We start from the raw sequence: 24,590 nt of genomic DNA on the forward strand, positions 1-24,590 counted from the left end.
CATTTAAACTCATGTATTCATTTCCACATTGTATTTTAATTATTTCCAGCCTATTCCTGTTACTCTTTAAGTCTGTAAATGTACTTTTCAAAGCTCCCCGCACTTTTACTTCCTTGAACTCAGCGGCACATACTGTATTCACATGTTACCATATGTTCATTCACTCAGTGTCATTTTTTTAATCCATGGGTTACTTGTGCTATTATATCCTCGCGAAAATCACCTAAATCAGAAGCAACTTTACAAGAATCGTTAAAGATTACTGGAAAGATCACATAGGGAGAACATGAAAGCAACCGTTTATTCAATTCATCAAACAAATGAAGATAGTAACAAATCATTGTTCCTTCTTGAAAAAATGTCCTTCATACATAAAGTACATGGGGGCCAGATTCACAGAGCAGATACGACGGCGTTTCTCCTGATACGCCGTCGTATCTGTTGTTCTATCTATGCGACTGATTCATAGAATCAGTTACGCATAGATAGCCATAAGATCCGACAGGTGTATTTGTTTTACACTGTCGGATCTTAAGATGCAATACCGCGGCCGCCGCTGGGGGGAGTTTGCGTCGTAAACCAGCGTCGGGTATGCAAATTAGGAGTTACGGCGATCCCCGACGGATTTTCGCGTTCACTACGTCGCCGCTAGTCTAGTTTCCCGTCGCAAAGTTAGTCGTTTTTTTTGGTGCCCTAACTTTAGTCAGCAAACGTATTGCTGTCTAAAGTATGGCCGTCGTTCCCGCGTCAAAATTTAAAAATGAACGACGTTTGCGTAAGCCGTCCGGGAATACGGAATTACGCTACGCGCGTGGCCGTTCAAAAAAATGACGTCACGGCGCGCAAAGCACGGCGGGAGTTAGGAAACGGAGCATGCACGGTAGGTCCGGCGCGGGAGCGCGCCTAATTTAAATGGCACACGCCCATTTGAATTGGCCCGCCTTGCGCTGGAGGCCGCCGGCGTAGTTTTCATCGCAAGTGCTCTGTGAATCGGGTACTTGCGATGAAAACTTGCGGCGGTGTAACGTATCTACGATACGTTAGGCCGCCGCAGTTCTACGTGAATCTGGCCCTAGGTCATTTGTCCCTAATTTTGGTCTGATCTACAGTGAGGGAAAAAAAAGTATTTGATCCCCTGCTGATTTTGTATGTTTGCCCACTGACAAAGACATGTTAATGCATTATTTCTTTAGAATTACTAAACATTATACACTCCTGAAGAACAAAATCCAATTACCTTATTTATCGGGGTATTGCGCGCTCCGGCCTATAGCGCGCACCCCTAAAGTGGACCCGACATTCCTGTAAAAAAAAGATTTTTGTACTTACAGTTTTGGTGTCTTGCGCTGCGTCCATCGGCGGCCTCGTCGGGTCCGGCGTCCGTCTGCGGCTTCGGATGTCCTCTTCGTCGGGTCCGGCGTCCTTCCCGCTCGATCCACGCTTTCCCGCGCCGAATACCGAGCGCAGTACACTCGCGTATAGTCGCCAATGCTCGGCTACTCTCGCACTCACGTCCTGTACGTCCAGGACGTGAGCGCGAGAGGAGCCGAGCATGCCCGACTATACACGAGTGTACTGCGCTCGGTATATGCCGGTGCAGTATTCAAACTCGGCGCGGGAAAGCGGGTATCGGCGTATATCGCGCACCCACAATTTTGCCCCTTTTCAGGGCAAAAAAGTGCGCGGTATACGCCGATAAATACGGTATGTTATTATTTCTGGTATGAAGGTTTGAACATGCACTACAGACACAGATTTAGCCGTTGTGATATATAACGTCTTTATAAATAAAACCAAGTTTCATAAGCAAACAAAAAAATTCTTTTTGACAAGCAGAAGTATAACTTGAAAATATAAATAAAACCCAAAAAACTGTAATCTCTATTGGCTGTAATGCCATTGAACATATTACCTGAATATATTGCCGACATTAAATATTAAAGCAGTGTTCCACCCAAAAGTGGAACTTCCACTTTAAGGCCTCCTTCCCGGCTCCTGTTTGTAAAACTGAGCTTTTGGGAAGGAGGGGGGAGGGGGGCTAGCAGGTGCCTTCTCCCACTTCCGTTCCGTTCAGCCAAGGCGACCGAAGCAGAATCTCTCTGTCCCAAAGTCTATTGGGACACATGACAGGTGCTAGAAGACTTTGGGACCAGTCACTGAGTGCAGCGCCACTCGCGCATGCGCAGTGGGCACCCGGCTGTGAACCCGTAAGCTGTCACAGTCCAGTGCCCATAGTAGAGATGTTGGCACAGACGAGAGAGGACACGGGAACAACACAGAGCGGGTGAGTGCCCCCCTGGATTGTGGGACAGGTGAGTGGCTGTTTATTAAAAGTCAGCAGTTACCCTCACCAGGTTGGTGGACTGCACTGTCATGCAGATGTGAAACATTGGGTGGCCATGGAAATGGAGGACTCTGACGACACAGCTGGCCGTGGATTTCATCACCACTCCCAAAGACCCTGACTTTTCACCCTACACTGGGTAGCACTCTTCTGGTGGCCAGGGACAAATTTAGACATACTTGGTACCGGTATTGGGCAACACGGAGTTCCCGTCCAGCCTTCAGAATCCCTAGTTCAAGCGGTTAGTCACGAGTGGACGACTCCGCCTTTGCGACTTTGTGGGTTCTGATGGCCGACTCACCCCCTCTGCAGGGGTGTCTGCCACGGATCCTTCATTGGACTTCTGGAGCGGATTCCAACTACGCAACTTGCGCGGGTGTCTACGGACACTGGGCGCCTCTTGACAACTCACGGAATTGTAGCACCTGTGTTGTCGGGGCGAACCAATCCGCCATGGCCTCTCAGTAATATATGCCTCTTTGTCTCGACCAGCAGAGGGACATATTCCACCCTTCTTAACCAAATGGGAGTCTGACTTAGGCACCCAGTTTACTGACTCTCAGAAAGAGAAGATCCTTCATTTCTCCCAATAGTCTTCCATAGCCACGAGGATCCAGGAGACCTGTTACAAGATCTTGACCAGATGCTACAGAGTGCCTACCACTTTGCACTGTTTCCTTCCACATATCCCCAGTGTATGCTGGCGATGCGGAAATGCTGAAGGGACGATGCTACATATTTTCTGGGATTGTCCCAAGCTTGCCCCCTTTTGGCGTGAGGTGATCTGTACAGTCAAGCACCTGACAAATGTTGACCTGGAAGGGAACCCAGCGGCCTCTCTGCTTCATCTTTCACACAGACCGATCAAGAAATATAAGGCCTCTCTCACAATCCAGCTGCTGAATGCGGCCAAGGCATGCATCCCCCTTTACTGGAGATCAGAAAACCCCCCATCAAAATCTCTGTGGTTCTCTAAGGTGAACGAATTGAGAGACATGGTGGATCTCACCGCTACTTTGCATAACCGGGAGGAGACTTTCCAAGAGACCTGGCGACCCTGGAACCATTTTGTGTACACTGAGGCATACAGGAGGTGGCACAAACGAGATAACCTTCCCGGATAAAACTCCACTCCCTGGGCAAGAGGCCCTCTCTGCTCTCTGTTTTCTCCTTTTCTTCCCCTTTCATCTTCCCCTGATTGCACGTTGCATGACTGTAACACAGTACCGTATAGCCAAAAAATGGCCTGGTCAGGAAGAGGCTAAACCTTGCAAAGGTGAAGTGGTTAAAGCATGACATGTTTGGTATCTATTTACTCGGCATAACATCATCTTTTATATTTTATCAAACAATTGGGTATTATATTGTGTTTTGTGCCTGTAAATTCATTAAAGCTTCCTCCCCCCAGGGGGGGAACGGGGACCTGTTTTTGACAGGTACCCTTCCCCACTTCTGGGAGATGTCCCTCGGAAGTTCTGCCCCCTCTGCCGCCGGGCCAATTAGAAAGCGCAGTGTGCTTCGCACATGTGCAGTAGGGAACTGGCTGCGAAGCCGAAAACCCCAGCTGATCTGAAAATCAGCTGGGGTGCGACATCGCAGGCTCCCTGAGCAGGTACGTGTCTATATATTAAAAGTCAGCAGCATAGGCGTGCGCAGGGGGTGTGCCTGGCCACACCCTAATCACCTTGTGCAGGGCAGATTCCCCCTGCTGCCGAGTCCCATGTACCACCCCCCACCCTGCCTGTTTCCCTCCTCTCCCGACGGCTGCTGCATGGGAATGTGTCAGGATTGAGAGTTGGCAAAGGGGCCAATAAATATGTCATTTACCACCCTCTTCATTTTCTGAATGAATACAGTGAGTGATCAGGACTGATCGCTCCTGTGTCTATTCATAACTGAAGCATAGTAACCTGTGTTTGAGAATGAACAGGAAGCTGCTTAGCACAGAGCACCTCCCATTCATTCACTGTCTAGGCCGGGAATCTCTGTCCTCTGTCTCAAAAGTGAGGCATCAGGAGTCTGTATAGACCCCCGCTATTTCGCCAAAGTCCCCCATAAAGGCGCCTAAAAAACTAGTAAAAAAAATATATATATATATAAAAGAATTGTAAAAAATAATAATAAAAATAAAGACTTCTGACACCGTTCACTGCCCTACTGATACTGTATGCTGCTCTACTGACATTGTTTATGTTTTATTACATTTTAAAATGTTTTAATACATTCATATATAATAGTGTGTGTCTGTGTGTGTATGTATGCATGTAAACTTGGGGTGCACACCCTAATGCAATAGGCTGCGCACCTATGGTCAGCAGGTACAGTATTTGTACCTGCTGACTTAAAAAAAAAATCCCCAGGCGGAACACGGCTTTTAAGTCTATTTTTTCAGAACAATTTGCGTTTGAAAAACTGAAGCACAAAAAATGTGTGTCATAAAAATATGCAACGCCCACCATTTTATTCTCTAGGGTCTCTGCATAAAAAATATATATAATGGTTGGGGGTTCTAAATAGTTTTCTGGCAAACAAATGATGCTTCCCACTCGTAAGAGAGGAATGTCAGACTTGGCACCGACTGGAAATGGTAAACACACGCGCACATATTTCCATTACCGATCCATCCATGATCCATATTATAAAACAACAAGCCAGCGATCCCTGCAGCCCACTACATAGACTAGAGCAGGTATGACCCCGCCCACTACATAGACTAGAGCAGGTATGACCCCGCCCACTACATAGACTAGAGCAGGTATGACCCCGCCCACTACATAGACTAGAGCAGGTATGACCCCGCCCACTACATAGAGCAGGTATGACCCCGCCCACTACATAGATAGAGCAGGTATGACCCCGCCCACTACATAGACTAGAGCAGGTATGACCCCGCCCACTACACAGACTAGAGCAAGTATGACCCCGCCCACTATCTTCCACGCCTCCCTGCTTCTGTAGCTACAAAAGTTTACTGACCCTTGCGCCTCATCTCCTCCTCTGATTGGCCAATGTCTGGAGGTCAGGACAGCGCATCCATTGGCCGTAGCCTAGCAAAGCAGGGCGGGATAGAAGCGGATTGGCTAATCTTTGTATTTTCCCGATCTGATACAGGAAGTGTCCGGGTGACGTGCGGTGAAGGTGAAGTAGCTGCGATCGCTCTCAATGTATTCTATATGTCGGTCTGCAGCGTGTTATTACCGCTAAGGGGAGAATTCTATGGTGCAGCTCAGCTGGCTGTATATGTCCTGTAGACGGGTTCTCTTCCCTGTACTGTATCTGTGTGCAGCCCCCTTATTCCTCTGTGCGGGGATCTCCCGGCTCCTGCCATTCATTTATTGTAGTCTCGCCATGCAAATCACAATCTGACCCTGCAATCCGTTTTATGCTCAGCACACATGTTACAATCTGATTGAACAATCAGCAAGGCGCTGCCTGATTGGGTAAAATAGATAGGCCCTCCTGTTGGCTTTGGTAGATCAAAGGGCACATTGTATAATGTATGGTAAAACCTTAAAGCGGGGGTTCACACTATCGCCGCATCCGTCGCACGGCAGGGGTCCGGTGCGTGTCGGTGATCTGCCGATATGGTTCCGGCTAAGGTGAAAGTTCCTGCGCAATCTGATCTGCCGATATGGTTCCTTTAACGACTGCGCAGGCGCAAACTTGCCGACGGAAATCTCCGAACCTCGGCCGGCATCCAGGGCGACGTGGATTTTGAGGAAAGTGGCCAGTCGGCCTCACGTCCTTGCTTCGCTCGGCCTCCTGGCTCTTTTTTTAACATCCTCCAATCCACGGGGATGTTAAGGAATGAGCCTGGATGCCGGACGAGGTTCGGAGATTTCCATCGGCAAGTTTGCGCCTGCGCAGTCCTTGAAGGATCTTTCTTGTTAGGGGAACCTTAAGGACAAGTCACCGGCTCCATAGAGAGCCAGTCACATTCTCCTGCTATGTGAATTGGATGAAGTCTTTCCCGCATCCAATTAGAATGCGGGGGAAACTCTCATCCAATTCGCATAGGTGTGAACCGGGCCTGAATCTAGCAAAACCGTGTAATATGGGGACCAACCTACTACATCCAATCAGGCTCTTGCACTACATTTTTGTTGGTAGATCTAAGGAAGATTGCACAATCAGATTGGAATGTGCATGATAAGCTTTTGCCAATCTTTTATTTAAAAATCAAAGAGAAATTGCTGAGATTTTCCACTTTGCATCCCGGACAATTCTGGCATTCCTCTCCTACAAATCATCATTTTGTTTGCTAAAAAATTACTCAGAACCCATAAACATTATATATATATGTTTAGCGGAGACCCCAGGGAATAAAATGGCGGTTGTTGCAATTTTATATGTCACACTGTATTTGCGCAGCAATTTATCAAATGCATTTTTTGGGGGGGGATACCCTTTAATTTTAATAAAAACAAAAAATGTGATAACCCAATGTTGCATCGAGTAAATTGATACTAAACATGTCACGCTTTAGAATTGCGCACATTCGTGGAATGGCACCAAACAATGGTCTTTAAAAACCTCTACAGTTAGAGTTACAGAGGAGATCCAGCACTAGAATTATTGCTGTCGCTCTAACGTTCTTTACAATACCTCACATGTGTGGTGCGAAAGCCGTTTACATTTGCAGGTGCGACCTACGCATGTGTTTACTGCATGTAAGAGCACAGGGGCGTCTTAAACAATATATATATCATTTTTTTTTTACACTGTCTCTTAAATTCTTTATTATAATTTATTCCATATTGTATAATAATGAGCAGGCGCTATTTTGAAGTGATTGTAAAGGGTATTTTTTTTTGCTTTTAATATAAAAATAATGTTCTATTGCAGACAGCGGTCACTCACCTCCTCTTTTGGCAGTCTCCCGCTGGCACTGTCTGCTTCTTCTTCCTCCAAGTGCCCCCTTAGCAAGCCGTGTGCGGAGGGGACACTCCCAAATTGGGCTATGTGCATCCATAGACACACACAGTATTGGTAAGCCACACCCCTGCTCCCTTCTCACAGTAGTTTGATTGACAGCAGCGGGAGCCTATGGCCCTGGATCAGTGAGAGGAGACAGACCTATGTTAAGGGATGGAAGGAGGGCAGGAGCATACCTACAGGGGTCACATGGTGACCCAGCGCCATGCGGCCCCCTGTACACCTGGACAGGAGGGGTGACGGCATATAGGGGAACTGATTCCCTCCCTCCTACAGCCACTGAATGCCTGTTTCTCCTCCTCTGCCTCCCGAAGGCATATAGTAGCTGTAGGATGGAGGGTATCGGTTCCTCTGTATGCCGCTGCCCCTACTATCCAGCTTTCTAATGCTCCCCCGGGCCTCTGTCCTTTATCCCAGCCCCCGTGTGCTCTCTCTCGGCCCCCCCCCCCTTAGAGTATGCTGTCAGGGTGGAGAGCAGGGAAGTGGCTGGTAAATTGTGAAATTTACCATCCTCTTCTTTGTCTGAATGTTTGTCTGGCGAAAAATTTCTACCTAAGTGCCCGATCCACAAAGCACTTACCTAGAAAGGCGGTCTTCTCATCCAGGGGGCGATGACAATTTAAATGAGGCTGCGCATGCGTGTGACGTCATTTTTCCATGTCTGCAGTCTCTGACCCTCTCTAGTATCATGTCTGCAGTCTCTGACCCTCTCTAGTATCATGTCTGCAGTCTCTGACCCTCTCTAGTATCATCTCTGCAGTCTCTGTCCATCTCTAGTATCATGTCTGCAGTCTCTGTCCATCTCTAGTATCATGTCTGCAGTCTCTGTCCATCTCTGCAGTCTCTGACCCTCTCTAGTATCATGTCTGCAGTCTCTGACCCTCTCTAGTATCATGTCTGCAGTCTCTGACCATCTCTAGTATCATGTCTGCAGTCTCTGTCCATCTCTACTATCATGTCTGCAGTCTCTGTCCATCTCTACTATCATGTCTGCAGTCTCTGTCCATCTCTAGTATCATGTCTGCAGTCTCTGTCCATCTCTGCAGTCTCGGACCCTCTCTTGTAGTATTTTGGGGTCACTCTGGAGCTCATCTTTAAGTTGTCTGCTGTGTTTACACTTTGCTACATGCAGGGAGTATTTTTTTTTTTTCCAAGAATAAAAAAAATGGATTTCTTCCGACTGCTTGAATTTTTTGGATGAAAACTGTGTGCAGTAATCGTGATGCATCGTGGAATCAAATTGAATTGTGGACAGGATTATCATAATCGAATCGTGAGACCAGTGAAGATGCGCACACCTACTGTTTAGACCCCTGATATTTTACCAAAGCTCCTAAAAATAAATTGTATTAAAAAATGTATATTGTAAAAAATAAATGAATAACAAACATAAAAAACTGACACGGGTGGCAGAACTACCAGGATTGCAAAGGTCACACTTATGACCTGGTGTTCCGTCATGGGGCTCGGAGGGAAGGGCCCCCTGGCCGGGGGTCAGAGGGGCCCTGAAGGTTCTAGTTACACCTCTGGGGGAGGGGTTTAACAAGAGTCTGTTCTCTAATGCAGTGCGCTTAGGAATGGCATCCAAATTCAGGTACTACAAGCAGATCCAAGCATATTCCATATTCTCGGATCCTTTTATAGCAGTGTGGTTACATGAGAAATCCTGGTAACATCACAGCAACACAAGATAACAGTGATTCGTTTTTTCTTTAAAGCGGAGGTGCGCCCACCGCTGCAAAAATTAAAAGCCGGCCGCTGCACATACTGTAGCTGCTGACTTTTAATAATCGGACACTTGCCTGTCCTGGAGTCCAGTGATGTCGGCACCGCAGCTAATGTTTTCATCAGTTGTCGGGTGTTGCCGCCTCCATTGCAATCGGACACTTGCCTGTCCTGGAGTCCAGCGATGTCGGCACCCCAGCTAATGTTTTCATCAGTTGTCGGGTATTGCCGCCTCCATTGCAACTAAGAGAACCCGGCAGTGCGCCGGGAACCCTACAGTGCATACGCTCCGCTCCTCTCTCCTACTGGCCCGGCGGCCAGGAAGACGGACGGAGCGTCGATACCCGCAGCTGAGGCTCCTGGAAGTGGGGACAGCATACCTGTGAAAGACAGGTATCCTGTCCCCCCTGAAAGGTGCTAAATGTGGCACTGGAGGGGGGGGGGGGATTACATTGAGCAGAAGTTCAATTTTTGGGTGAAACTCTGCTTAAAAGTGGATGTAAACCCACGCTCATCCTTTCTAAACTACTGCCATAGTGCTGATCTATAAGGATATAGATGCCTCCTGCATGTATCCTTTCCTATCAAATGTCTCCCCTCTGTCTGTTATAAGAACTGAAAAACTGCAGATTATGTGGGTGGATCTGTTGTCTGGAGCTCTGTGGGTGGAGTCGTTATGTCACCTCTACACTCCCCTTGTCAACATGCAATTTCTCCTGTGTATTCCTTACACTAAATTCTGCTGTGATCACTAACATCCAGTCAAAATCCAGAAAAGTAACCACATGACTTCAGAAAAGGAGTGGGGGTGGGAATTAAAAAATAATGCCTGTCTCCAGGCTAGTGCATGAGATTTGTAAATAACCTGTCACTCACAGCAAGGGGGCGGAACGGACCAAGGTTTTTCTCTGTAAGTCCGTTTTACTTCGCTGAACAGTAAAAGAGGATTGCTCAGAGCTGGATTAACTCTGTGGCAAGACTGGGCACAGATAATAGGAAATCTTTTATACTGAACATTGTGACATCAAAAAATAAAAAAAAAGAATTTGAGGTTTACATCCACTTTAAGTGCAGGCCCTTTTATTGCAGAGGTGAATAATGCAAAGAAAATATTTGGATCTTTTAATTAAAAAAAAGTCTATGGTACTAAAATGGTTGCCCCTCCCCAGGAATGTGAAGAAGTCTGTTTTCTCATTGTAGCCGGGCCAAATTTATGGGACCTTAACTAGAGGTCGACCGATATATCGGTCGGCCGATATATCGGCCGATATTTGGCCGTTTTTGTGAAATCGGCATCGGCCGATTATCGTGAAAAAATCGGCCGATTCGCCGCTACAATATCCAGGCCTTGAGGTCCCTTGCCTTCCAGTCATGTACTGACCAGTCACCAGTGCCCCCGCCCCCGCCATGAATCCTCCATCCGCATTGGCCTCTGCTACTCACCGCAGGTCCTGGAAGTCTACGTACGGCGGCGAGTAGGGGCGTGACGTCACGGTCCTTCCCCCGCAGCTCGCGGTCCACTCCGTGCTCACATTGCGAGTAGGGGGCCACGCCTGTCTCTCACGTCACCCTTGCGTGCCCCACCCCCTGCTGCTCCTGGTTCCCGGGTCTTCTACTGGCTCTCCGTTGCGAGTAGAGGCGTGACGCCCAGTGCGCACCCCGCCCCCTGCTACTCCTTCCCGGCTTCTTATTTTGCAGCATCCCCTGCATTCGAGCTAGGTATGTGGCATATTCGTTCATTGATGTAGATCACTATGGGCATTTATTTTTTGTCAACACTAACACTGCTGGGCAAGGTCACGCTGATGGGCACTTTTTTATGTTAAGGGGCACTCTGATGGGTATATTTTTAATGTGCGCACTGATGAGCATATTGTTTTAAGAGGCACACTGATGGACACATTTTGTTGTGCCCATCAGATTGCCCCTTAACATAAAATATGCCCATCAGCATACACATTAAAAATATACCCATCAGAGTGCCCCTTAACATAAAATTTGCCCATCAGAGTGTCCCTTAATAACAATAAATGTGCTCATGGGCACATTTTATGTTATTAAGGGACACTGTGATGGGCAAATTTTATGTCAAGGGGCACTCTGATGGGTATATTTTTAATGTGTTCGCTGATGGGCATATTGCATGTTAAGGGGCACTCTGATGGGCAAATTTTATGTTAAGGAGCACGTTTTGTTGTGCCCATCAGAGTGCCCCTTAACATAAAATGTGCCCATCAGCGTGACCCTTATTTTAAGTTAAGGGGCACAATGCATCCCCACCCATCCCTCTCCACAACACATGGCTGTGGAGGAGGCGGGTACAGAGAGAGGTGGCTGTGGAGGAGGCGGGTACAGAGAGGTGGCTGTAGAGGAGGGGGTACAGAGAGGTAGCTTTACAGCCACCTCTGTACCTCCCTCCGCCACAACCACCTCTCTGTACCTCCCTCCTCCACAACCACCTCTCTGTACCTCCCTCCTCCACAACCACCTCTCTGTACCCCCCTCCTTAAAATGACTAAGATTGTATTTTTTTTTCTTTTTTAATAATTATGAGGTGGCACTGATGGGCTGCACTGGTGGGCACTAATGAGGTGGTACTGATGGACACTAATGGGCTGAACTGGTAGGCACTGATGAGGTTGCACTGACAGGCTGAACTGGTGGACACTAATGAGGTGGCACTGATGGACACTGATAGGCTACACTGGTGAGCTGCATTGGTGGGCACTGATGGACACTGATAGGCTGCACTCCACCTTTCCACCCTAAACAATAACCTCCTCCCCAACCTAGGTTTTCTAAAATAATGGGAAAGAAAAAAAAAATCGGCCTAAAATATCGGCCGCAAAAATCGGCCTAAAATATCGGCCATCGGCCGCCCCGATTTTGAAATATCGGCATCGGTATCGGCCAGAGAAAAACCCATATCGGTCGACCTCTAACCTTAACCCCGTGATCCAGTAAAGGGATCTAATAAAACAGAAGTCTCTGCATGGTCTGTAAATAAATATTCGGAAATAAACCTTGCCAAGGCTCCTCTGCGGGGTTCTATTTTTAATTTTTTTTAACTAGAAACATCAACTTATATAGCAGTGACTAAATGGGACTCCCGAGGGTTGGCTCATTTTTCCTGAAGGTATGATCATATATGAGAGCCACAATCAGACTTCTCATGTGTACCAATCACAGCAGAAAGAAAATGGCAAACCGCCCAATCCGTTTATAGTATACAGTTCACAGCAAGTGTCCAGAACTCAGACCTGCTAACTAACAATGTTTACCTAATTAAACCCAAAATCCAACCTAATTACTAATTAACTATCTTCGTTATAAAAAAAATCAGGTTTTATTTTGAGTCTGGGTACTTTTAGGTTTCTCTGAAACTTTGTCATTTAGGTAATTTTGCTCCGTTTATTCATTCCTACAATAAATATGTTTATCTTCATGTTTGGAAGAATCAAAAATATACGTGTGTTTTTTTTATTTTTATTTATATTTGCTAATTTTATTCTCTTTCTTTTTTTAGAAAGCGGGGATGTCACTAAGTCGCCTAGGAAGGCTGGGCCAGAAGTCCAGTGTCCTGTTTTTATGTGACATGCAGGAGAAGTTCAGACCTAACATTGTGTTCTTCCCTCAGATTGTGTCTGTGGCTGCTAGGCTTCTGCAGGTAGGAGAATCGCCCAAATGTCTAAAAATGTACAATGGATGCTGGATGGAATCACGTGTGTGTGACTAGATAAATGTACATATGTTACAGTTTCTCACAAAAGTGAGTACACCCCTCACATTTTCCCAGCCGCCGGTGGCGTGCTCGAGACCCGGTCCTCTTCTTCGTGACCGTCCCCACGGGAACAACAGACCCGATCGCCACCGGTGTCCCACGATCAGGTCACAGAGAGGAAGAATGGGTAGAGGTAAGTGTAAACAAACCTCTCCCCGTGCTTCCTATTAAAACTGACACTGATCGTTTGCTCCCTGTCATAGGGAACGACGATCAGTGACATCACACGCCCCCCCACAGTAAAAATCACTCCCTTAGGGCACACTTAACCCCTACAGCGCCCCCTCCTGGTTAACTCCATTCACTGCCAGGGTAATTTTTTACATTTACCAGTGCATTTTTATAGCAGTGGTCCCAAAATAGTGTCGCAGTCACGATAAAAATCAATAATCGCCACCATTACTAGAAAAAAAAATGATTAATAAAAATTCAATAAAACTATCCACTTTTTGGTAGATATAAATTTTGTGCAAACCAATTAATAAACACTTATTGCGTTTTTTTTTTTACCAAAAATATGTAGAAGAATACGTATCGGCCTAAACTGAGGGAAAAAAAGTTTTTTTTATATCTTTTTTTTGGGGGATATTTATTATAGCAAAAAGTCAAAAATATATATATATTTTTTTTTTCAAAATTGTTGCTCTATTTTTGTTTAATAGCTCAAAAAAACAAAAAAAAAATGCAGAGGTGATCAAATACCACAAAAAGAAAGCCACGTCACACGACCACGCAATTGTCAGTTATAGCGACGCAGTGCCTTTTGCAAAAAGGGGCATGGTCCTTTAGCTGCATAATGGTCCGGGGCTTAAGTGGTTAAAATATTGAAGTTACACCTGAGCAAAACCCCCCCACTTTTACATGCATGCACATATGAATGTAAATGCAGACATCAGGGGCACCTATGCATGAAAACGTTCATTGCAATACACATATTGCTGTGCATGCTGGAATGAGTGCAATAATTTTAACACCAGAGCTTCTGCGTATCTTTAAACTTTAGGGGTGTGCGCAATTTTAAGCCTTGACATGTTCGATATCTATTTACTCGGCGCAACCTCATCTTTATATTTTACCCAAAAAATTGGGCCATTTATTGCGTTTGTGTGCCCTACTATTAACTTGAGTGTATTTTTTTTACCTTTTCGCTAATATAACTTAAAAAATGAAACTACCACTATTTTATTTGTTTTCAGGGGTTTTATGCAATTGTCAGGGCTAAAATTATTTGTTAAACGTGTGAAAAAAAACCCCAGCAAAAACTGCTCTGGCACAGAAAGGGTTAAAGCTGATTTCCAATGGGTGTTATTTTCATAATTAAACTGGTCCAGCCTGGACAAATGTAATTCTGCATATGCCATACCTGTGAGATTCCCGTGGACGTCAAGAATCAGTAGTAGTCCCTGGTAATACAGTGATTGCCACTATTTTCTGGGTCTTATACCAGTGCCATTTACAGAACGCCTGGCCTTTTTTCTTAGTGAATGCAAAGCGTCCTCTTATTGAACAAGTTGGAGATTGTAATGTCTTTTGCCCACTTTTCCATCTTGTCCAATCTGAGAACTCCTTGGATCCATTGGATAAAATGTAAATTATTCTATGAATGTTGCGCATAAGTTAGCGACCCCCAGTGCTCACTATGCAGCAGGGATGCCGGGACCCAGAAGATAGTGTCGAGCACTGTGTTAGTGGTGACTACAGTGATTCCCAGCTTCCACTGAAATCCCACAGGTATGGAATATGTATACTTACATTTTTCCAAGTTGAACCAGTTGTAACTGTGCAATAAAGGACATACCTAAAATTACATTAAACCTTACATGAGATTTTAGTAATTACCTTTTAATAATCAACTTCGATTTTTTTTTTTTCTTATCTACAGGCTGGGAAAATTTTAGACATACCAGTTATAGTGACTGAACAATACCCTAAAGGACTTGGCCCCACCGTACCAGAGCTGGGAGCTGATGGCATCAAGAAATACTCCAAGACCTGCTTCACTATGCTGATCCCAGAAGTGGAGAAGGAACTCCAGTCCTTTCCTGAGCGACGTTCTGTTATCCTCTGCGGCATTGAGACACAGGCCTGCATTACGGTAATTGTAGCTGATCCTTACTGTTGGGGGATGACACAACACTAGTGAGCCTTTTTTGTTAACCATAGTATTGGTGGCCACATGCATGAATATTGGTTACCAACATTAAAGGAGAAGTACAGCCAAAGCTTGTTTGGCTGTACTTCTCCTGTGGATCACAGGAGTGCAGTTCGTTGTGACCCGCTGTCTAGGCTTGGGCAAGATGGCGACAATGAAGTCAGGATCTGCCCACATGCCAGGACCGGCACCCATCTCAGGCTCCCACATCCCAGCGTTCCAGTGAGCATGGGGGGGCGGGGTGGGTTGGGTATTAGAGCAGATTCCTGCATGCTGGGGACAGCATCCTTCTGATCCAGTGGGGTGTACAGACATCCCTTGACAGTCTTACACACAAGCTAATCACCTAATGGAGGGAGGACATACTGTACTCCACTGTTGTATTCTCTGAATTGACATATCCATTATTAGCTGCGACTAGACTGTCCCTTTTTACAGTTATCCTCACACACTTGGACCAAGTGTGTGATCTTGTTGGTCCATCACTTGTGCGCACATAGGAGGCACTTTACACGGGTGTGCCTGATCCACTTTCAGACCCTATCCACCGTGTTTGTGGCCCAATCCTGACCTCCTGTAGGGGGGTTCTATGTTATATGTTTAAAGTGGGTGACAACGCTGTCGTAATTTTTTATGTGGTGATGGATGTATGATTATTCAAGTACTTGTGCATTGTTCCACATTTTCGCTATATTTGTACTATTAACCCCTTGATGCCAATTTGTTTCTATAGGTAACTGCTTTTTCTTGTTTGGATTCTTTATCTTTACACAAACCCCCTTTTTTTGTCAGACAGTGGTGTCTGACAGTAAGCAGCTCTCTGCTCATGGAGCTGTTAGAACCGAGCAATCGGTGGTGTTCGATCGCTCGGTTCTCAGTGTTAGAGGCGCTGGGGGATAGATGCAGCATCGGATCGAAAAAAAAAAAAAAAAACACATACATCTCCTTTAAAAATGTACTATATATATATATATCTATCCGGATTCTCGTAGCACTTACGCCGACTTATCTCTATATACGCTGCGTAAGTGCACAGACGCGCCGTCGTATCTATGCGCCATACTCTTAATGCAAGATACGCCTAAATTTTGGCTTCATCCGACCGACGTAAGTTTCCTACGCCGTTGTATCTTGGGCGCATATTTACGCTGGCCGCAAGGAGCGCTTCCATTGATTTACGCGTCGAATATGTAAATGACCGAGATACGCCAATTCGCGAACGTACTTGCGCCCGTCGCAGTAATATACGCCGTTTACGTAAGGCGTACGTCCAGCGTAAAGTTATTCCACCTATAGGAGGCGCATCCCATGCAAAGGTATGGACGACGGAACAGCTGTCGTATTTTACGTAGTAGTACGTGAATGGGGCTGGGCGTAAGTTACGTTCACGTCGTAGGCATTGAGCCGTCGTATCTTAGGGAGTATGTTCGACGTGATTCTGAGAATGCATGCGCCGTTCGTTCGGACAGTAAATCCCAAATTTTACAATTGTCACAAGAGCATATCTTTTAATGGGGACAAATGTTCCCTTGACAACCAGTGTTCCTCCAGAGCAGGGGTAGGCAACCTGGGGCCCTCCAGCTGTTGCAGAACTACAAGTCCCATCATGCCTCTGGGAGTAATTGTAACTGCCAGCCTTGCAATGCTTCATGGGAAATGTAGTTCCACAACAGCTGGAGGGGCCCCAGGTTGCCTAGCCCTGCTCCAGAGGTTGCCTGGGGATCATTGAACTGTGGCTGATTGACCTGCTATCCGATAGTGCCTGTAAAGTTCTGGGAGCAAAATTACTTGGCAGAGCCAGCTGTAGGACAGGACACTAATGTTTTTTTTGGCTGTCTGTAGGGGGCATGTTTTCCACTGACCCCCAGTTTGTTTTAACAGGGGTTCCCCAAGACTTGGAAATTATTTTAAGGGTTTCTCAGGGACAAAATGTTTAAGAAAGGCTTGTCTAAGGCAACAATTTCCTTCATTTTGTAGAATTTTTTTTTTTTTTTTTTTTTATCATATCCGGTTAGGTCTCAAGGACAAGAATTGAAGGGAAGTCTCAGCAGGACATAGACAGCAAAAAATAACCTGCTAGGGGTTTTAAACCTTACTTAAGCTGGCTATACATGGGTCAGTAGGTTGAACAAAAACTGACCTGATTCCCCCATCGACACATTCAAAGTGGATGGTGGAATCCTCCTCGCTATGTCATTGTACTCTGACAGTGAGGGGACGCCCCCTGCCATCAGAATACACAGATCAGCGCAGAAGTCTATTACCTGCAGTGCTGATCAAGCAAAAAAATACCAAAAGGGGGCGGTTTAACAGAAGTTGATCAGTAGATCAATTTAACCATAGTGATCACACACAATCCCTGCTGTAATGGCCAAATTTCAATCCATGTAGCTCTACTCCATTCACAAAAAAATAAAGATTCTCGTCCAGCGGCGTATCTCTGCGGCGGCGTAACGTATCCGATTTACATTACGCCGCCGCAACTTAGACGGGCAAGTGCTGTATTCTCAAAGCACTTGCTCCGTAAGTTGCGGCGGCGTAGCGTAAATCGTCCGGCGTAAGCCTGCCTAATTCAAATTTGGATCAAGTGGGCGTGTTTTATGTAAATCTTTTATGCTAACTACGTAACTTTTTCAAATTTCGACGCGGGAACGACGGCCATACTTAATATTGTTACGCCACACTTACGCCACCATATAGCAGGGGTAACTATACGCCGGGAAAAGCCCAACGTAAACGGCGTAACTTTACTGCGTCGACCGGGCGTACATTCGGGAATTTGCGTATCTAGCTCAATTACATATTTTGATGCGTAAATCAGCGTACACGCCCCTAGCGGCCAGCATAAAAATGCAGTTACGATCCGACGGCGTAAGAGACTTACGCCTGTCGGATCTAACAGATATCTATGCGTAACTGATTCTAAGAATCAGGTGCATAGATTCGACCGGCTGGATGCAGAGATACGACGGCGTATCTGGAGATACGGCGTCGTATCTCCTCTAAGAATCTGGGCCTTGGTCTATTATTGGAGTCTGTGCTGTGCTCTGTTGTGGCCTACCTATCCATATTACACTTACCATCCCAGTTAATTCAGACATATGTACTCATGCTGCCAAGTAAAGACTGAGAATTGCAGGGAAAGCCAAGTGCTACAAAGCTGAGATGATAGATATGACGGGGCAGAGCTTCGGAGGGTTTCTATTCAGTGTTCCTACTCCCACTCATATCTGGCCACACTTAATTTAATTGATCCCTATTTTTTTTTATTTATTTTTTTTTTTTTTTTCCATCTTGCGTTTTTTTTTGTTTACCAGCTGTTCTATCAATTGCCTTTTCAGAGTACCACATTGGATCTCCTAGAAAAAGGTTTTGATGTCCATGTTGTAGCTGATGCTTGCTCATCTCGCAGGTAACTTATGTTCAGTTTCCTTTTTCTATTACATTAGGCACATTCATGAAAGCAATAATTGAATAGCTAATATTCTGTACTGCTGGCAGTTTGAAGAAGAAATCTTCAGATACTGAGCACCAGGATTTGGTCTGGAATACGGATCTCCTGCAATGTTGATATTTGCCTATCCAGAATGTCCATCGGCACATGGCCAATGTGAAAAAGACCAACCAACATTGTGCACCCTTTTCTCAAATTGCATTTTGCAGGTGGCTTACCTTCTGGGGGGACCAACTGTGTTATTTTTTAGAGGCATACTATTGTTGCCAAGGAAAATGTCAGCTTGTTCATTTGCTCTAAAGCCAATGCAGTGTATAGGCATGTGATTTCACTTCTCGGTTTAAGATCTGATGGGACAGCATTACAGGAGATTTTGAATTGCACTGGATCCCGGTGGATTGCCTTGTGATTTTAATCATTTCTAAACAAGAAGGGTGTTTTTTCATTTACAGCATTTTATATTCGTTGTAAGGGCCTTTTTATCTTACCGTATATTTAATATTATATAAGTTCACTGGAGGTGTACAAGGACCTGTCCCCACTTGGTGCCAATGGGCATACAGGGTGGTATCCGCATAAAAGGGAAGTTTTTTTTTTTTTTTTTTTGCCCACTTAGGGGTGTCCATTTGACAAGTAAATTTTGGGTTGCTTTGACTTGATTTTTAGTAGCTCCTAGCCACATCCTAGTTGGTTTTGCATTCACTTGCATGGGCAAGACAGGCAGTTCAGACATCAAACCTCTAGGTACACAAGTTCCAAGGAGGCAGTAGAATGACAGTTGATATTTTTAAAAGCAGAGCTCCACCCATTTCCACTGCCACATTTGGCTTTGACAGGTACCCGCTTTTACTTCCAGGTAAGATCGCTAAGGCGATCTCCAAGTATTTCAGGCACCTCCTTCACCCTGCTGGTCACACACGTGTCCCAGAAGATGGCAACACCATTCAGAATATGCAACGCAGTAGTAAAACCGCTGTGAAGCCTAAAGGCTTCATTGCTAATTTCCCTTAATGAAGATACCGACACTTGAACCCAAAGCCAGATGAAGAATTGGCTCAGGTGCTGGCATCGCTGGATCCATGGACAGGTAAGTGTCCTTATATTAAGTCAGAAGCTGCAGCATTTGTAGCTCCTGACTTTTACGGTTTTTTTTTTCCCCCAGACTGGAGCTCCTCTTTACAATTGCATGACAGGAAGTCAGCTGCTAGTTGTAATATGACATGCATTTTGTCAACTTTCTTTGTATCCATGGGCATCCGCTCCATAGGGCAAGGGGGGGCAATTGACCCCCTCTAGAAAATCGAGAAGGTGTTGAAGAGTCTAGCGGCCGCGGGCTGTCTGAGCGGTCTCGGCACGGATGTCACACAGGCACAGCGAGCAGATTAAAACCGCCTCCCCCTCCAATGTTTATGTGTACACAGGGGGAGGGAACCTGCTGTGCCTGTGCTGCGCTGATGGCTGATCTGAGGTACTGAATGGGATGGGGGGAGGGGGGTCCGTCTGTGCTGAAGGGAGGTCTGTGCTGAATGGAGGGGCCTGTGCAGAATGGGGGGGGGTCTGTGCTGAAGGGGGGGTTCATCTGTGCTAAATGGAGGGGTCTGTGCTGAAAGGGGGTCTGTACATTCTCTAGGCTATATTTATTTGGGCATGAAGTGAAGCTGAATTATCTCAAGAGCTATTTCACACTGCCAGCTGACCGCGTTATCGGTAAAGCGCCACTAAAAAGCGGCGCTTTACCATCATTTTAGCTGCACTATTTGGCCACTAGGGGGATGCTTTTAACCCCCGTTAGTGTTTTAAGAAAGGGTTAAATGCGACTGTGTATCACCGCTGCCGAAGCGCCCCCCTCTGAAAAAATTTCAGCGGACGCCCATGTTTGTATCTATTGTCTTGGAAAGATCTAATTGATTGTAAGAGGATTGTTGTTCTGTCAGCCAGGTGGACCGTCTTGTGGCTCTTTCCCGCATTAAGCAAAGTGGAGCTTTTCTAACAACAAGTGAAGGGGTGATCTTACAGTTACTGCAGGACTCTTCCCATCCCAAATTTAAACAGGTAATAAACTGGCAATTTAAGAGTCTGCAACTAGATGATGTCACAAGTATCACACGCATGAAAGTGTTACACATTGAAAATGGTCTGTTTCTATTTGGGCTTGAATAATATTAAGGCCTGTGTCAATGGACTTTTGTTTTCTTTAGCCCTGGTTCACATTGGTGCGTTTTGACATGTCAAATCGGCAACAATGGCACCGTCCTAATCTGTGCGACTCTGCATTTGCGGCGCCATACAGATTTCAAAAAGTATTTTCTGTACTACCTATTTGTGATTTTTGGGGTGCGATTTCCTTTTAAACCTGTGCAGAAACCCGCACAGATGTCTGTGAAATCGCCACCGAAATCGGGACTGACCTGCGGGAGTGAAATCATGCAGGTTCAGCTTGAATTCATTCCCGCAGCTCAGTGTGAACCTGGGCTTAAGCAGGTTTCTGCATTCATATACAAGTCTAAAAAAAAATGCAAAACCTGCTTTAAACCCGTCACACCTAAAGGCAAAACAAATCCAAATGCCTAAGCACAATTTAGCAATTTTGACATGTGTTAGTAAAACCGTACATATCATCACAACTACTTTGTGCATCCAGGTGGATAATACCTTGTTTGTTTTTTTTCAGGAGAAATTGGGCATTTGTTTGGTAGTAAATAGTTATGGATATCTACAGGGTTTTTTTTTGTTTTGTTTTTATTTTTATTAACCACTTGAGGACCAAGCCTGTTTTTCAGATTTGGCGTTTACAAGATTAAAAAAATATTTTTTGCTAGAAAATTACTTCAACCCCCAAACATTTTAGAAAAAAAATAAATAAATAAAAAATAATATATATATATATATATATATATATATATATATACACACACACACCCTAGGGAATAAAATGGCGGTCACTGCAATACTTTTTGTCACACCGTATTTGCGCAGCGGTCTTGCAAGCGCACCTTTTTTGGAAACAATTCACTTTTTTGTATTAAAAAATAATTGTATTGTGAAAGATAATGTTATGCCGAGTAAAATGATACCCAACATGTCAGGCTTTAAAATTGCGCCCGCTCGTAGAATGGCGCCAAATTTTTACCCTTAAAAATCTCCATAGGCGGCGTTTAAAAAAATCTATAGGTTGCATCTTTTGAGCTACAGAGGAGGTCTAAGGCTAGAATTATTGCTCTCGCTCTAACGATCGCGATGATACCTCACTTGTGTGGTTTGAACACCGTTTTCATATGCGGGCGCTACTCACTTATGCGTTTGCTTCTGCGCGCGAGCTCGGCGGGACGGGGCGCTTTAAAAATATTTTTTTTTTTTGTTTTCTTATTTATTTTATTAATTTTTACACTTAAAGAAAAAAAAAGGGGATCACTTTTATTCCTATTACAAGGAATGTAAACATCCCTTGTAATAGAAAAAAAGCATGACCGGTCCTCTTAAATATGAGATCTGGGGTCAAAAAGACCTCAGATCTCATATTTAGACTAAAATGCAAAAATAAAATATTGCTTTAAGCATGGGCGGAAGTGACGCTTTGACGTCACTTCCGCCCTGCTCTGCCATCTGCCGCGGAGACCACCGTTATCGTTGACAGCTGCTGCCGTTACCGAGATATCCATCTTTAAAAAAATGACGTATATATACAGTGAGCGGTCCTTAAGTGGTTAAAGGAAAACTGGCCCAAAATAGTAAAAAACACAAAATTAATTGCTCTGCTCCTGGCGATCGCAACAATACCTCATATGTGCATGCTATTTGTTGTTTGTACCCGTAGTACAGCCCAGAAGCAGTAGTGCACATTTTGCATTACTGACACTGATGCTAATTTAAAAAGAAGAAAAAAAAAATCCTTTCCAAAATATACTGACTTTGACCTCTGACCCAAACACTAACCCTGGCACTGACCTAGATCAAACCTTGTATTTTTCTTTTCTTTTCATTTTTTTTTTCTGCAAGAAATGAGAGGTAAAGCTTCACTTTACAAAGAACAATCAAGCACATAAAGGAAAATAAAAGAACAGCATGATTGCCTGCACATGATTGGGAAGCCAACAGAGCTCTCCCTTATCTAAGCTCTGGAGCAACTGCACTTTCAAAAGTGCACAGTAAATTTGACTTTAGTAAATCAACCCCATCGTATCCTTCTCCATTAAGGCTGCATCCACACCTGAGCGTTTTGTCGCCTGAAGCATGAAGCTCCAAAACGCTAGAGGGGAAAAATCCATTATTCTCAATGGAGATGGTTCACATCTCCACTCCAAAACGCCTGAAGCCGAACACCTGAAGCTCAAACAAGTTCTGGACCCTTTTTTGTCGCTCAAATTGAGCGTATTTATCTGTTTTTAACATTGGTGACCCTAGACCTGTCCAAAATCGCGGTAAAAAACGCTGCGACAAATCGCGGTAAAAAACGCCGCAAAAGGCTACGCTCAGGTGTGAATGCAGCCTAAAAGAAAAAAACAGAGGCTTGCTTCAGTGACTGACCACGGTGGTAGCCAATCAGAGGCCATCACCGGAGATCCGGGTCCTGATCATTGGTAAGGGGCTCTCGGTGAGACCCTGGTCTCTGTGCTGGGAGCGCGTTGTGTGGCACGCTCCCAGTACAATTAGAGAAACACATATATGCAACCTCACTGCACTGGCCTTTTTTACGTGGGGCCGCATATATGTGTTATGTCGGCGTGAAGGGGTTAAAGAAGTCAAATGTACCTGTCAATTAGTTCTGAATGATCTCACAAGTCTAAAGCCTATTGGCACAGACCCTTATCTTATTCATTACAGAAAATGTGATTTGGTGATGTTGGGCAGTACAGACAGTTCTCACTACGGACACTTTTATGTCAGGCACCAATTTTAAACCATGTTGAGTTTTATGTGACGTCATGTGCTGCATACACTGAATTCTTTCTTTGTCTTCCAGGTTCAGAAACTCATCATAGAGCCGGCTCCTGACAGCGGCCTCTTGTCTTTCTTTTAGAATAAAATCTTCCCTTTACATAAGGCCCTGAGGAGCAACACAAAGCTTTGATTTCAAAACACTGACATGAATGTAAAATATACTGTATGCAAGTTACAATCATTTTAATAAATGGTAATATATTTTATCATAAACGTTATTTGTATTTTTACTATTGATTGCACTGCATTCTTACAGGCAACCCTTCCATACACGGGCACAATATCCGAGGTGGCAGAAGAATGAATTGGAAGCACTTGACCATACATATGGGCAAATCTGTGCAATCCAGTGTTTTTTGGAACCCCCTGATGAACTTTTGAATTTCTTCTGCATAGATTCTGCAAATATATGACAACATACAGTGGGGATCAAAAGTTTGGGCACCCCCAGGTAAAAAGGCATCAAATTACAAATTAGACATTCTTATCTATTATAAGAATGTCTAATCTGTAATTTGATGCCTTTTGGAGATTTTTCCATCTTTCCTTGGCTTCGTTATGCACATTAATACAAATTTTTACCTGGGGTGCCCAAACTTTCGATCCCCACTGTAGATATCATGTGATAGGATTTTCCATCCTGCCTCAGCAATATAGGACTGAGATAATTTTACATGCCTATTAGACATCTGTATGGGCATCCTCTGTATATTTTCTTTGCTCTTTAAAAATAATGAATAATTCATAATATTCTTATAAGTGAAAACGCAATGGATATTTCCTAATATTCTTCTGAAGTCTATGTATTCAAATAATCTATATTTCTTTTGGGGTTAATTTTAATATCTGCAGGTAAAAAATATTTCATTTTTTTTCAAACTTGCGCAAGTGTCATTAGTTGCTGGGTAAAACATGGATACGTTTTAGATTTCTTCCAACTTCTAGCTAAAAGCAATCATCTACAATTCAAGTGTAAGAATTCAATAATAAAGCCTGAGATGTGAAATGTATTCTTCCTGATAAATGCACAAAGGTCAAAGGATTTTTTTTTTAAATGTTAGATATGTCCTGTGATAAATGTATACCATATACCGTTCTCTGGCATACCATAGTAAGAAATGGAAAGCCTCATTGGATTACTACTGAAGTAATGGGTATATTAACAGAGTAGCTTTCACAACTGTAAAGCAAAGAAAGCTCTGCTTCCTTTGCGACACTGCCTGGCCAAAGGGAAGTGTAGAGGTGGGCGGGGAGTCTAGTG

At 44.6% G+C, this 24,590-nt stretch overlaps 1 protein-coding gene across 3 annotated transcripts; it reads left to right on the forward strand.

Annotated features, from left to right (window-relative positions):
* Positions 1-5,331: 5,331 nt before the first annotated feature.
* On the forward strand, positions 5,332-23,542 carry ISOC2 (isochorismatase domain containing 2). Of its 3 annotated transcripts, none has more exons than XM_040325578.1 (6): positions 5,332-5,504; positions 12,531-12,671; positions 14,668-14,880; positions 18,279-18,349; positions 20,326-20,443; positions 23,352-23,542. In XM_040325578.1, exons 2-6 carry the CDS (start codon positions 12,540-12,542, stop codon positions 23,406-23,408), a joined length of 591 nt encoding a protein of 196 aa, XP_040181512.1. In that variant the 5' UTR covers positions 5,332-5,504; positions 12,531-12,539; the 3' UTR covers positions 23,409-23,542. The 3 variants fall into 3 exon arrangements, with proteins under 3 accessions (XP_040181512.1, XP_040181513.1, XP_040181514.1); XM_040325579.1 differs by having other exon boundaries at positions 5,332-5,482; XM_040325580.1 differs by lacking the exon at positions 5,332-5,504 and adding an exon at positions 7,229-7,333.
* Positions 23,543-24,590: the final 1,048 nt, after the last annotated feature.

This window comes from Rana temporaria, chromosome 10 (genome assembly GCF_905171775.1).
Source record: "Rana temporaria chromosome 10, aRanTem1.1, whole genome shotgun sequence".
NCBI classification, from domain to species: domain Eukaryota; kingdom Metazoa; phylum Chordata; class Amphibia; order Anura; family Ranidae; genus Rana; species Rana temporaria.

Coding starts and splice junctions, on each gene's coding strand:
- ISOC2 (XM_040325578.1), top strand. CDS start 12,540: ATGTCACTAAGTCGCCTAGGAAGGCTGGGCCAGAAGTCCAGTGTCCTG. Junction 12,672..14,667: donor TGGCTGCTAGGCTTCTGCAG/GTAGGAGAATCG, acceptor TCTTATCTACAG/GCTGGGAAAATTTTAGACAT. Junction 20,444..23,351: donor CCCATCCCAAATTTAAACAG/GTAATAAACTGG, acceptor TTTGTCTTCCAG/GTTCAGAAACTCATCATAGA.